At 39.3% G+C, this 12796-nt stretch overlaps 1 protein-coding gene across 9 annotated transcripts in view; it reads left to right on the forward strand.

The window, feature by feature from the left end:
- Window positions 1-12796, forward strand: part of LOC127580822 (metabotropic glutamate receptor 4-like) — a 903581-nt gene that overhangs the window by 243136 nt on the left and 647649 nt on the right. For all 9 annotated transcript variants that reach the window (XM_052034744.1, XM_052034738.1, XM_052034740.1 and 6 more), the window contains one exon: window positions 8069-8285. In XM_052034744.1, the coding sequence (XP_051890704.1) occupies window positions 8069-8285 (217 nt within the window). The remainder of the gene's footprint in view (window positions 1-8068; window positions 8286-12796) is intronic.

A 12796-nucleotide genomic window follows, 5' to 3' on the forward strand; every position in this document is an offset into this window, starting at 1 on the left:
TGATGGCATCAGAAGGGATCTGGCAGGCATGGATTGGGATGGAATGTTTTCCGGCAAAGAGATGCTTGGTAAGTGGGAGGTCTTCAAGAGTGAAATATTGAGATTACAGAATCTGTATGTTCCTGTTAGGATAAAAGGCAAGGTTAACAGGTTGTGGGGACCTTGGTTATCGAGGGATATTAAGGCCCTGGTAAGGAAAAAGGAGGTGCATATCAGATACAGACAGTTAGGATCAAATGGGGCGCTTGAGTATAAGAAATGCAAGAGAAAACTTAAGAGAGAAATCAGGAGGGCTAAAGGAGGGCATCAGGTTGCTCTGGCAGACAAGGTGAAAGAGAACCCAAAGGGTTTCTATAGCTATATCAAGAGCAAAAGGATAGCAAGGGACAAAATTGGTCCTCTTGAAGATCAGCGTGGTTATCTATGTGTGGAGCCAAAAGAGATGGGGGAGATTTTAAATGGATTTTTTGCATCTGTATTTACTCAGGAGACAGATAGAGTCTATAGAACTGAGGAAAAAGAGTAGTGAGGTCATGGACCATATCCAGATTACGGAAGAGGAGGTACTTGCTGTCTTGAGGCGAATTAAGGTGGATAAATCCCCAGGGCCTGACAAGGTGTCCCCTCGGACTTTGTGGGAGGCTAGTGCGGAAATTGCAGGGGCCCTGGCAGAGATATTTAAAACATCCTTAGCCACAGGTGAGGTGTCAGAGGACTGGAGGATAGTTAATGTTGTTCCGTTGTTTGAGAAAGACTCTGAGAATAAACCAGAAAACTATAGGCCAGTGGGCCTGATGTCACTTGTGGGTAAATTATTGGAAGGTATTCTGAGGGACAGGATATATAAGTACTTGGATAGACAGGGCCTGATTAGGGGTAGTCAACATGGCTTTGTGCGTGGCAGGTCATGTCTAACCAATCTATGAGAGTTTTTCGAGGATGTTACCAGTAAGGTTGATGAAGGGAAGGCGGTGGACATTGTCCACATGGACTTTAGTATGGCCTTTGACAAAGTCCTGCATGGGAGGCTGCTCGAGAAAGTTAAGTTGCTTGGCATTCAGAATTGGCTTATAATTCTATAATTGGCTTAGCAGGAGAAGCCAGAGAGTGGTAGTAGATGGTTGTCTCTCTGATTGGAGGCCTGTGCTGCAGGGATCAGTGCTGGGTCTGTTGTTGTTTATCATCTATATTAATGATTTAGATGATGATGTGGTAAACTGGATCAGCAAATTTGTGGATGACACCAAGATTAGGGGCGTAGTGGACAGTGAGGAAGGCTATCAAAGCTTGCAGCGTGATCTGGACCAGCTGGGAAAATGGGCTGAAAAATGGCAGATGGAATTTAATGCAGACAAATGTGGGGCAATGCACTTTGGGAGGACACACCAGGGTAAGACTTACACAGTGAATGGTAGGGCACTGAGGTGTGTGGTAGAACAAAGAGACCTGGGAATACAGATCCATCATTCCTTGAAAGTGGCATCACAGGTAGATAGGGTCATAAGGAGAGCTTTTGGCACATTGACCTTCATAAATCAGGGCATTTGAGTACAAGAGTTGGGATGTTACGTTGAAGTTGTATAAGACATTAGTGAGGCCAAATTTAGAGTATTCTGTGCTGTTCTGGTCACCTAACTGCAGGAAAGATATCAATAAGCTTGAAAGAGTGCAGAGAAAATTTACACAGATGTTGCTGGGACTTGAGGACCTGAGTTAGAGGGAAAAGTTGAATAGGTTAGGACTTTATTCCCTGGAACGCAGGAGAATGAGGGGAGATCTTATAGAGGTATACAAAATTATGAGCAGTAGAGATAGGGTGAATGCATGCAGGCTTTTTCCCCTCAGGCTGGGTGAGACCAGTTCTAGGTGATAGTTTTAGGGTGAAAGGTGAAATATTTAAGGGGAATCTGAGGGGAAACTACTTCACTTAGAGGGTAGTGCGAGTGTGGAATGAGCTGCCAGCGGAAGTGGTGGATACAGGTTCAATTGTAACATTTAAAAGAAGTTTGGATAGGTGCATGGATGAGAGAGGTATGGAGAGCTATGATCCGGGTGCAGGTAGATGGGATTGGACAGAAAACCAGTCCAGCATGGACTAGATGGGCCGAAAGGTCTGTTTCTGTGCTGTAGTGCTTTATGACTCTATAACTGGACCACTGACCCTGCTGGTTTATTTTTGCCTTAATGGGATGTATATATTCCTTCAAACAATACTTGCTGTGGTTGGTTGCAGATTGAGACTGATTCCTATTAGATAGGAGACCTTTTAGTGTGGTTCTATATGAAGAATAAACACTGTTTTCTTTCCTGTTTGAAAAACACAGCAATTTTTTAAACATGTTATGATGGTTGTTGCTTTTCCCTGGATCTGGACAGATTAGTATCATAAATAATCATTGAAGAAATGAACAAAATTGCAAGATATTTGTCAAGTACCCATTTAAACATTATAATCCAAAATACTAAAAAGGCTTCTAAAAACTCTACGACTAAAGTCAAGTGGCAGGATATAATGAAAAGGTTATGCAGAACGTAAAATGTCAAAAGAAGGGAAATGGTGTGCCTGCTGATACTGTTATTGGAGATCCACAGTACATCTCCTGTGAAGCAAGCTTAACTGTAAGGAGATGGGAAGACAATAAAAGCTTTGTTAACAAGTGAGCAATTATGGCTATTCTGCAGGGAGATTGATGAGACAGGACATGAGTCTCTTGAAGTATGTGTCATGGAATTAGCTGATTCAATGGATCAGCAGTCATCATGTGAACAACTCCACTGGAAAAACCATGTCAGCTTTTTCTTCTTGATTTATTAAGCTAAAAATGTTTTGCACCTTGGGCAGCCTTGAAACAACAATTTGCCAATGAATTTCAAAATCATTCAAGTTGTTAGATAATGACCATTCTCTAATTACTAAATTCAGGAGAAACCCCTTACCATTCAAGTTATTGTCAGCTTTAGCAGGATCTGTCAATGTATTTGGTAGACCACCATTTTAACTTTTCAGTTCAATGGAAGAGTTCAGCCCATTGAGGACATCAAATTGCCAGTCTCTGGCACAACTCAATATTTTGGTTTTGGACCCTCTGAAGCTGTAAAGTATTAACAATTGAATAGTTTCGATGAAACCATTGGTCTGGAAATTAATTCCCGGTCAGTGATAGCAGTAGGGACATTCAGACCTCCACCATTCAACATGATTGTGAATGATCATCCACTTCAGCTTTCCCCACCTTATCCTCATATCCCTTGATCCCTCTGGCATTGAAAAATATATCGACCTCCTTCTTGAATATATTTATTGGCTTGGCCTCCATTGTCTTCTCTGGTAGGCAATTCAACATGTTTGCCACCTTCTGGGTTAAGAGATTTTTCCAGATCTTGGTTCTAAATGTCATATCCTATATCTCAAGGCTGTGACCCCTAGTTCTAGACTCCCAGCCATTCTCCTTGTGTCTATCTAGTCTTGATAGAATTTTATAGGTTTCTATGAGATCCCCACTCATTCTTCTATTCTCCAATGAATGCACTCATAATTCATCCAGTCTCTCCTCATTAGTCAGTCTTGCCATGCCAGAATCAGTCTGATAAACCTCCCTTGGCAAGAATATTTTTCCTCACATAAGGCAATTAAAACTACCCACACAACTCCAGCTCGGGGCTTTACCAAGACCGTGTACAGCTACAGCAAGACATCCGTTTTCCTGCTCGCAAATCCTTTTGTTATGAAGGCCAACATATTATTTGCTTTTATAACTGCTTGCTTTCAATGACTGGTATTCTGAAATTGAGGTCAGTGGATTCAAAGTTCAGAAGTGATGCAGAACGCACAGCCACTAATGTATAACACATTTAATGATACTGACGGGAAATTAATTTCTACCCAGATTTTCTTTTAAGGATAGTGAGGCTTTGTTAGCTCACTATTGCACATTAGTGCTTTGTGTAATCAAATGCTCTTTTCAGAAAGTGAGACAAAATACAGCAAAATCTAGCAATAAGGGCAGCACAGTGGTGCACCTGGTGGAGCTGCTGCCTCACAGTTCCAGTGATCTGGGTTCAATCTTGGCCCCTGGTGCTGTCTGTGTGGAGTTTGTGTGTTCTCCTTGTGACTGTGTGAATTTCTTCCATGTGCTCCAGAATCCTCCCACATTCCAAAGACGTGCTGATTGGTAGGCTAATGGCCCCTAGAGTGTAAGTGAGTTGTGGAATCTGGGGATTGATGGAAATGTGGGGAGAATAAAATGGGATTAGTGTAAATGAGCACTTACTGGTCAGTGTGCTCTCAGTGGGCTGAAGCACCTGCTTCTGTGCGCTGTGACTCTAAACCCTTCAGGAGAAAAGCTGTACAGCCAAGTTTATTTTTCTAAAAAAAATTGACTGTACTGAGATCTGTGAACAGCTTTTGAGTAGGTATGGACAGTTTCCCAACTAAATATGCTCTCTCATTAACATGTTAAACACTCAAACCCAGCAGATCATTAAAAATAACTGAGAGAACCTATTAATGATGCTGAAATTGGGTCAGTCTGTCATGCAGTTGTGATTAGTTGTGCTTTCATCTTGTAAAGATGCTGGGAATGTCTTAAAATCTGCAGTCTACTTCCAGGAGAGGAAAGATCAAAATCTTAAGAAAAAATTTAATAATTAATTGAAACCTCACTAACTCTTGACTTGAATATTTCCCAATGAAAGATACTGCTGCATTTCTGAGAACCCCAATTAATCACAACTCGGCTTTCTGTTCCTGGTGTCTCAGGAAATGCTGTCATCCTGCAGGGACTCGGGTATTTAATGAGCATTCTCCTGTCATTTCAATTATATTACAGCAATCCACATAGAAGGTGATTTCTTTTTTTAAATTTTTTTATTCATTCCTTCCTTCCCATTCCACTCCATCCCCAGTTCCTCAAGGAATAACTAGTTTGACCAACCACAACGTACTTTCCCAATTCAGCCACAAAATGGAGTAAATTGTTAAAATGGCAATCATATTTGGTGGTAATTTTAAAGAACAAGAAGACAAGTTCAACCTTTGGACAGTTGATTAGCAAAACATCCCATCTGGCTAGTAGGCTAAACCCAGTACAATGAGCTGGGAACCCTTTCAAAACCTGGTCCTCATTTATTTAGGAATGGTGGACGCTCCCACAAATGGAATACTCTGACTACTTTTGTTTGGTACATTCTAAGTCATAAGGGTTTTGTTTATAGAATTGAGTCGAGGGTTTTGATGGTGGTGAGTGTAAGCATTGGGATGCGGGAAAGGTGGCACCATTCCAATGATTTTGTGGAATGCGGGGCACTAATTTTGTTCTGCTGGGCTACGAATATTATTTAAAACTTGCCTTTTTGGGATGAAAGATTATCTTATTTAATTTTCAAATTAAAGTTCAAACAATGTTTTAAATAAATGCATAAAATGTTGTACTTATGCAATACCTTCCATAAACTAAAGTCAACCCAAAGCACTTTATATCTAATTAAGTCCTTGTGGAGTCAGTTCTACAATGCAGGAAACAAGAGACCAAACTGGCACACAACAATCTCTCAGAAACAGATAATGCTGATGAGGGATGTATACTGGCTAGGACACCAAGGGGAACACTCCTGTTTCTCTTTGAAATATCAATGTGTGAACTTTTACAACTGCCTGAGAGAATTGAAGCAGTCTCGGTGTAGTATTTCATGCTTCTGGCTGTGTAGCATCTCTTCAACCTAGATGTTCTGTTTGTTGCTCACTCAATTCCTGGTTCAAAAGGTTTGTTGATCTAAATTTATACTGAGTATACTGAGGTAAATTTGCACCAGTTCATTACAACTTGAACGATTACATTTTTATATTGATAAAAATTTATAAAAATATACAAGTACATTTTTCTGGAAAAGTTAATAATAAAATAAGCAAATCTGCACTGAAACAATGGATATTGTTGATCAGATGTTTGACTTAGTGCGAGCACTATGAGTGCGATTTGTAATTCTAAGAGTAGTAATTTTGTTACGATACTTTAATCTAATTTTAAATTAACTGTGAAAAGCAGAGCTCTGGGAAAAAATATCTAAAATCATGATGACCATTTCAAATGAAATAATCGTAATGCCAGAATGATATGAAGTTTTTGGAAAAAAAATTGCAGAATATGCAATTGATGGATTTTTGGTTTATAGTGAAGATATTTCTTATAAATGCAGACTCATTCTGAAAATTCATAAATTGAGAGAGTTTCCATAAAAAGCCAATTTACAGCAGAGATCCAAGGATCAGTGTGTGGAAGACAAAAGATTTGTTCCACTGTTACCTGTCATTCTGAGGCATTGGTTAGACACTTTATTGTGGTAGAGATACAAAATTATTGCTGGCCCTTGCTTAGCCCAGTCTGCTGGTGTCTTAGCTTGGTGCGATGTGATATCTTGATTGTCTTCAAGTGTATTGGTCGTAAGCAGAGTCACAGGTAGACAGGGTGGTGAAAAAGGCATTTAACACTCTCCTTCATCAGTCAGGGTATTGAACATAGGAGTTGAGACATTATGCTGTTATTGAGGCAGCACTTGGAGTATTGTGTACAGTTTTGGTCACCTTGTTATAGGAAAGACGTGGTTAAACTGGAAAGAGTGCAGAAAAGATTTATAAGGATTTTGCCAGGACCAGAGAGCCTGAGTTACAGTGAGAGGTTGGCCAGATTAGGTCTTTATTCCTTGGAAGTTAAGAGAATGAGGGGCCACCTTAGATAAGATGAACAGTAACAGTCTTTTCTCCAGGGCAGGGGAGTCCAGAACTAGGACGTATTGGTTTAAGGTGAGGGGGGAAAGATTTAAAAGGGACCTGAGGGGTAACTTTTTCATTCAGAGGGTGGTGAATATATGGAACAAGCTGCCAGAGGAAGTGGTTGAGGCAGGTACAATAGTGTCATTTAAGAAGTACTTGGATAGTTACATGGAGGGGCGCGGCTTAGAGGGATATGGGCTGAATGCAGGAAACTGAGACAAGCTGTGTGGGCACCGTGGTCAGCATGGACTTGTTGGGCTGAAGGGCCTGTGTTCATGCTGTATTGCTCTATGACTCTATGTGAGCACCAACAATAATCAAGTAACTCCAGACCCAGGAATGACAAACATCACTTTGATAGATATAAGAAAATAATATGAGTGCTTGATAATTTGTACTTCCCTTGAGAGGAAGGACAAGTTGGCATCAAGATAATCATTGGAGAGAAATGTGAAAAGAATTTCCTCTTTGAACATAGTTATTAACGTTCATGCAAATTGTGACGCAAAATCCCACCTTTTGAAGTGTCCTTTTTCTTTGTATTCCTGCTCAAATGCATTAACATTTTATTACTTTATTTTGTTTAGTAAATTTTGCTTTACAAAAAAATCTGTGAAGTATTTAGAAGTGGCAACCTGGTGAAGTTTACTTAAAGCAGCTGAAATGTTGGTCTATCAGATGAAAATAATAACTTTTAATCAGTGTGCTAATGTGGCTCTGAATAACCTAACTTTGAATTATTAACATTTCCATTCACATAAAGCTGGTTTCTAATTACAATGGGGCAAATTAGTTGGCACATAAAAGTTACATTAAAAATTTATAAAATGTACCTTTCAGTGTCCTTGCAACCACCTTAATTTTCAAGAAAAAACCAACACTGAGCCTAATTAGCATAAACTCTCAATGAAGAAAAAGCATACTGCATTTATGTGGTCCCATTCATATTCATTTCAGAATGTCTAAAAGCATTTTACAATGAATTAAAGTTTTCCAAAACGTAGTCACTGTTATGATAAAGGAAATGATGATTAATTTATTCTGGAGGCCAGTTTTGTCTGTGAGGCTGGTGTAGTCCTTTTAAGATTAATGCAAAAGATCTTGGAAACTTGACTTGTGTTGATTGGAAATAGTAATTATAATTTGTATTTAAAATTCTGTGACCTTTTGTACCAGCTATTGTAATTTTGGCTGATTGGATCTGGGGTGTTGTGGGGTGGTGGGGATGAAGAAAAAAAAACACAACTGAGTGAAGACTTGAGGTCTATTTTTTTTATTTATGTGTTTCCTTTGTTCCAGATTCCTCAGATAAGCTATGCATCCACCGCCCCAGAGCTTAGTGACAACAGCAGGTACGACTTTTTCTCTCGTGTGGTTCCATCCGACACCTTTCAGACACAGGCCATGGTTGATATTGTCAAAGCATTACGATGGAATTATGTTTCTACCCTTGCCTCTGAGGGAAGCTATGGAGAGAGTGGAGTGGAAGCCTTCATACAGAAATCTCGGGAAGACGGTCAGTATTCTTTAGCATTGACCATCATCAATACCGTAATTAAATGACCATGTGGTTTAAAATAAATGCTTGTGAGCCAATTTCAGATTGAGAAGATAAAACCTTTCTATGAAATGCACTGATTTAACAGCCTTCTGTGTCAAAAGGGAGGTGTGACTGAAGAATGAAATAGCAATTAATGTCACGTGTAAAAGGAGTTGCAACAACAGAATGAAAATCAAGTTATTTTATTCACTCTAGCAAGTTAAACACTTATCATTGCAACAATTGGTAGCATTCTGACAATGTGGAATGCAGTGATTCTTTCCACAATGCAAATTACCTACCTCAAATCTGTGAGTGAATTACTATTTCAGAGATAGAGCTACATTCAATCTGATCCTACATTCAATCAAAGCAGTTCAAAAGTAGACATGAAAGACATATTTTTCTTGACCAATTAAAATCAGAATTGTGATTTAATATGCTATTAAGATTTATCTAACATTTCAGACCAAAATATTCACTTGATGGGTGAGAGACAAACAGCCAACCAATTAGATAACCCCAGGATGACTTACTGGATATTGCAGTTGCTTCACTTTAAGTTAATGAATTTTTTAAGTGAATAGTTATTAATTGAAATTAAGTTGGATAGAAGATTATTGGATGAGATAAGCTGTACATAACTTGACAACCAGTATTATTGATAGCAGTGACTTTGAAGGCACAACATCATATTTACATTTGTTCCTACATTACGATGTGTCATATTGTCTTGTGTATTATATTATTTTATGCTTTTAGAATTATATTTACAAAATAATTTTTGCACATTATTATGGTTAGTCTTTGGCATTTTTGTCCATGCAGATCCAGCAGAGAAAGAAAGAAAGAAAGAAAGGGGAGTTGATATATTGTAACACAGGTACATTAAGAGAGTAGAGCACAGTGTACAACTTCAATTTCAGTGTTTTCGGTGAGGGAAAAAGAAATCAAAATTACTTGGAGTGAGCATCAGTCAATATTGCCAGTTGCCAGTACAGGCAGGGTTTTTGCTTATCTCTTCTCGTGAGCAATGTTTTATATGTTGTTGTGAATGCACCATCTAACTTCGTGCATCATCAGACAATAATGTTTGCAGATCTTGCTTTGTTTTTCAGATTGACCTTTCGTCAATGGTCTAAATTTTAGCTTTTTATTATTTAATCATGGTAAACTTGGAGCATGAGAATCCAGAAATAACCATTGTTTATTCCCCAAGGGTTGTACACAACAAATGAAACTGTGTTGCATACAGAATGCATCTGACCACTCAGCTCAGGATGCTTGTGCTCTCAACAAAACTTAAGTTACACTGATAAAGAATTGTTTTACACTTGTATTGCACTCACGATGCCTTGGTTATAGATTCAATAAAACCTGTTTGGAAAGTATGTTAGCTTATCCTATATATCTGTTTATACAATTGTGATGTATGTTTATTATCTCTGCTACTTCTGGAATTCCAATAAAATGCTTGTCTCTGCATGGACTTCCTTTTGGGAATCATTCATTACAATTGTGTAAATAGATACGTATATAGGATAAGCCAATGTGATTTCCAAATGGGTTTTATTAGTGCCTTGGTCACTTTGACCCTGGCTTACCCACCTGTACACTGTAACATTGGTGTCAGGAATGAGCCGGAGGCCAGGTGCGAGCACATCTGACCTCCTGTTCCACTGCTTGGAGGGAGCACAAGCATCTTCAGTGAGTGTTCAGATGCATTTTGCATGCAATACAATTTCATTTATTTGAAGGGGGTTACTGACTTGATTGAAAAATAAGTACAATTAAGTTATTTTGTTCCTTAATTTTACTTAATTTTTAAGCTTTACATCAACTTCTGGCAGATGGTGTTTTCACGTAAATTTATTATTTTTCACTTTTAAAAATTATTTTGAATTATTTAAATCCTGTTGAACTGTTTCTCATCGTCAGACATTTTAAAGTAGTTCAAAGGACTTTGGCAGCAGAGAACTGTTCATCAGAACAGTTAGGGTCAAAGCCTCTGGATCCGTCAGCTGACGTCTAGTCAACATTTGTGGTTGTGGGATGGTCACCACATTCCAGCCCTTGAAGGCAATTGGACCAATCATTTTTGCTAATGAGTGCAAATATTTTTAGAAGTTGCACTTTTACTAATATTTCCTCCAGAATGCACTGAGAAGCTAAACAGACTTGTGCTTTTTCTGTCCATCTCTGACCTATTTACCACAATATCCAATGATTTCTTAAGTACAATGGATGTGAACTTCCACCTATTGTGAATCCACCCCCAATTCTCAGGGTTGGTTCATTCACAAATTTGACTGGGAAGCTCCTGCTAGAGACCTATCAGGAAATGGGCCTAAATGTGTATGGGTGGGTGAGTGGGGAGAAAACTGGATGAAAACACTTCCTACTGGATACTGAAAGGCCGGGCTAGAATGGAGGTGGAGAGGATGTTTCCATTAATAACAGAGTCTAGGATCTGAGGGCACAGTCCTTTTAAAACTGAGATGAGGAGGAATTTCTTCAGCCAGAGGGTGGTGAATCTGTGGATTTCACTGCCTCAGAGGGCTGTAGAGGCCAAGTCATTGGTTGTATTTAAGAAATCGATAGGTTTTTGATTGGTAAAGGGGTTAAACGTTACACGAATGATAGAGAAATGGGGGGCTATGTGGGAGGGAAGGGTTAGATAGATATTAGAGCAGGATAAAGTGTCCGCACAACATTGTGGGCTGAAGGGCCTGCACTGTGCTGTAATGTTCTATGTTAGGGGAAGAAGGTGGGAGAATGGAGTTGAAAGAAAAGTTAGCCATGATTAAATGGTGGAACAGACTCGATGGGCCAAATGGCCTAATTCTGCCCTGATATCTTGTGGTCTTAAGGTCTAAAGGGACAGTGACAGCAAAGGAGCATGTATGAGTAGGTGAGAAATAAAAATTGACTAAAGATATATGAGAAAGAGCAATGAACTAATGTAGTGTAGCAGTCATCTGCTGGATGGTATGATGGATAGTAGATTGTAAAACGTTTCGGATATCTTGTCTCCAGGCTCAACAGATCCTAATGCCTGACATGGCAGGTACCAGCATTCTGTACAAACCACTGGGAACATCCTTTGGGAATCTGAATCTCCTCAGGCAGTGGTGTTTTGACAGCTGAAGATAAACATGTTAGAATCATGTGACTGAATAATTCCTTATCCTTTATTTTTCTTTGACACTTGCATCCTTTTAGGCCTATTTTGCGTTGTTGCTGCCTGTCCTTCTCCTCCTCCACATTATCCTTAAGAAAAGTGAAAGTGCTGATGAATACTTATGGGGAATATAGTGCACCTTTAGGGCACAGTGCATACTTCTTTTCTGGAGGTGTATAAGATAAGATATCTTCATTAGTCACATGTACATTGAAACATACAGTGAAATACATCTTTTTGCGTAGAGTGTTCTGGGGGCAGCCTGCAAGTTATGAGAGTGATAGGTAGAATGGACAGCCACTACCTTTTCCCAGGGCAGAAATTGCCAAAACCAGAGGGCATGCGTTTAAGGTGAGTGGAGGAAAGTTTAGAGGATATGTCAAGAGGTAGGTTTTTTTTATCCCCACAGAGAATGGTGAGTGCCTAGAACACACTACTGGGGGTGGTGGTGGAAGCTGCTACGATAGGAACATTTAAAAGACTCTTGGGTAGGCACATGGATGCAAAAAAAAATGGAAGGTTATGGCCTGTGTAGGAGGGAAGGGCTAGATTGATCATGGGGTAGGTTTATATAGGTCAGCACAACATTGTGGGCTGAAGGGCCCACGCTGTGCTGTACTGTTCCATGTTCTATGTTCTTTAAAACCATCCCATACTAATTTGATTGGTTTCAGTCCACATTAGTAATAACCATAAGTTCATGTTCTTAAACTGAAAGCAGCCATATGAGATGAAAGCTTCTCCTCACAGTAGGTTACGTTCTCATCTCATTGAAATAGCCATTTCATTTTGTTATAATCCAACATCCTCACAAATGTGTGAACACTATGCTTGCTTTACCCCAATAAATCCTGTGTCTCATGTGAAAAAAAAAGAATATTCATGATAATGTTACATCTTCATCCACTTTCAACAGCTTCGCATCTGCTCCATTTTTATTAGATCCTTGTGTCCCAAGAGGAGGACAAAGGAGAATGTAATGTGGAGGCACATTGTGCTTCTACTAACTATGTGTCTATGAATTTTGAGACAGGTCTGACTGACTTACAATATCCAGGTCCGACTCCTAAACGAAGAAAGTACATTGTCCAATGAATTGTACTTGGGAGCATATCTTAGAATAAATAAAGTAATTGGGATTTTGATGAAGAGCACCACTTAGCCTTTTCTCTCCATGCATTTATTTGCTACAATTTTGTTGCTCCTGGGCTTATTGTATTTCTACCCCATTACTGTCATCACTTGGAAATGACAGTAGTTAGGTAGTAAACTTGCTGGAGACTGCCACCCCTTTGCAGTCAGCAGC

This window comes from Pristis pectinata, chromosome 20 (genome assembly GCF_009764475.1).
Source record: "Pristis pectinata isolate sPriPec2 chromosome 20, sPriPec2.1.pri, whole genome shotgun sequence".
In the NCBI taxonomy this organism is placed as follows: Eukaryota; Metazoa; Chordata; class Chondrichthyes; order Rhinopristiformes; family Pristidae; genus Pristis; species Pristis pectinata.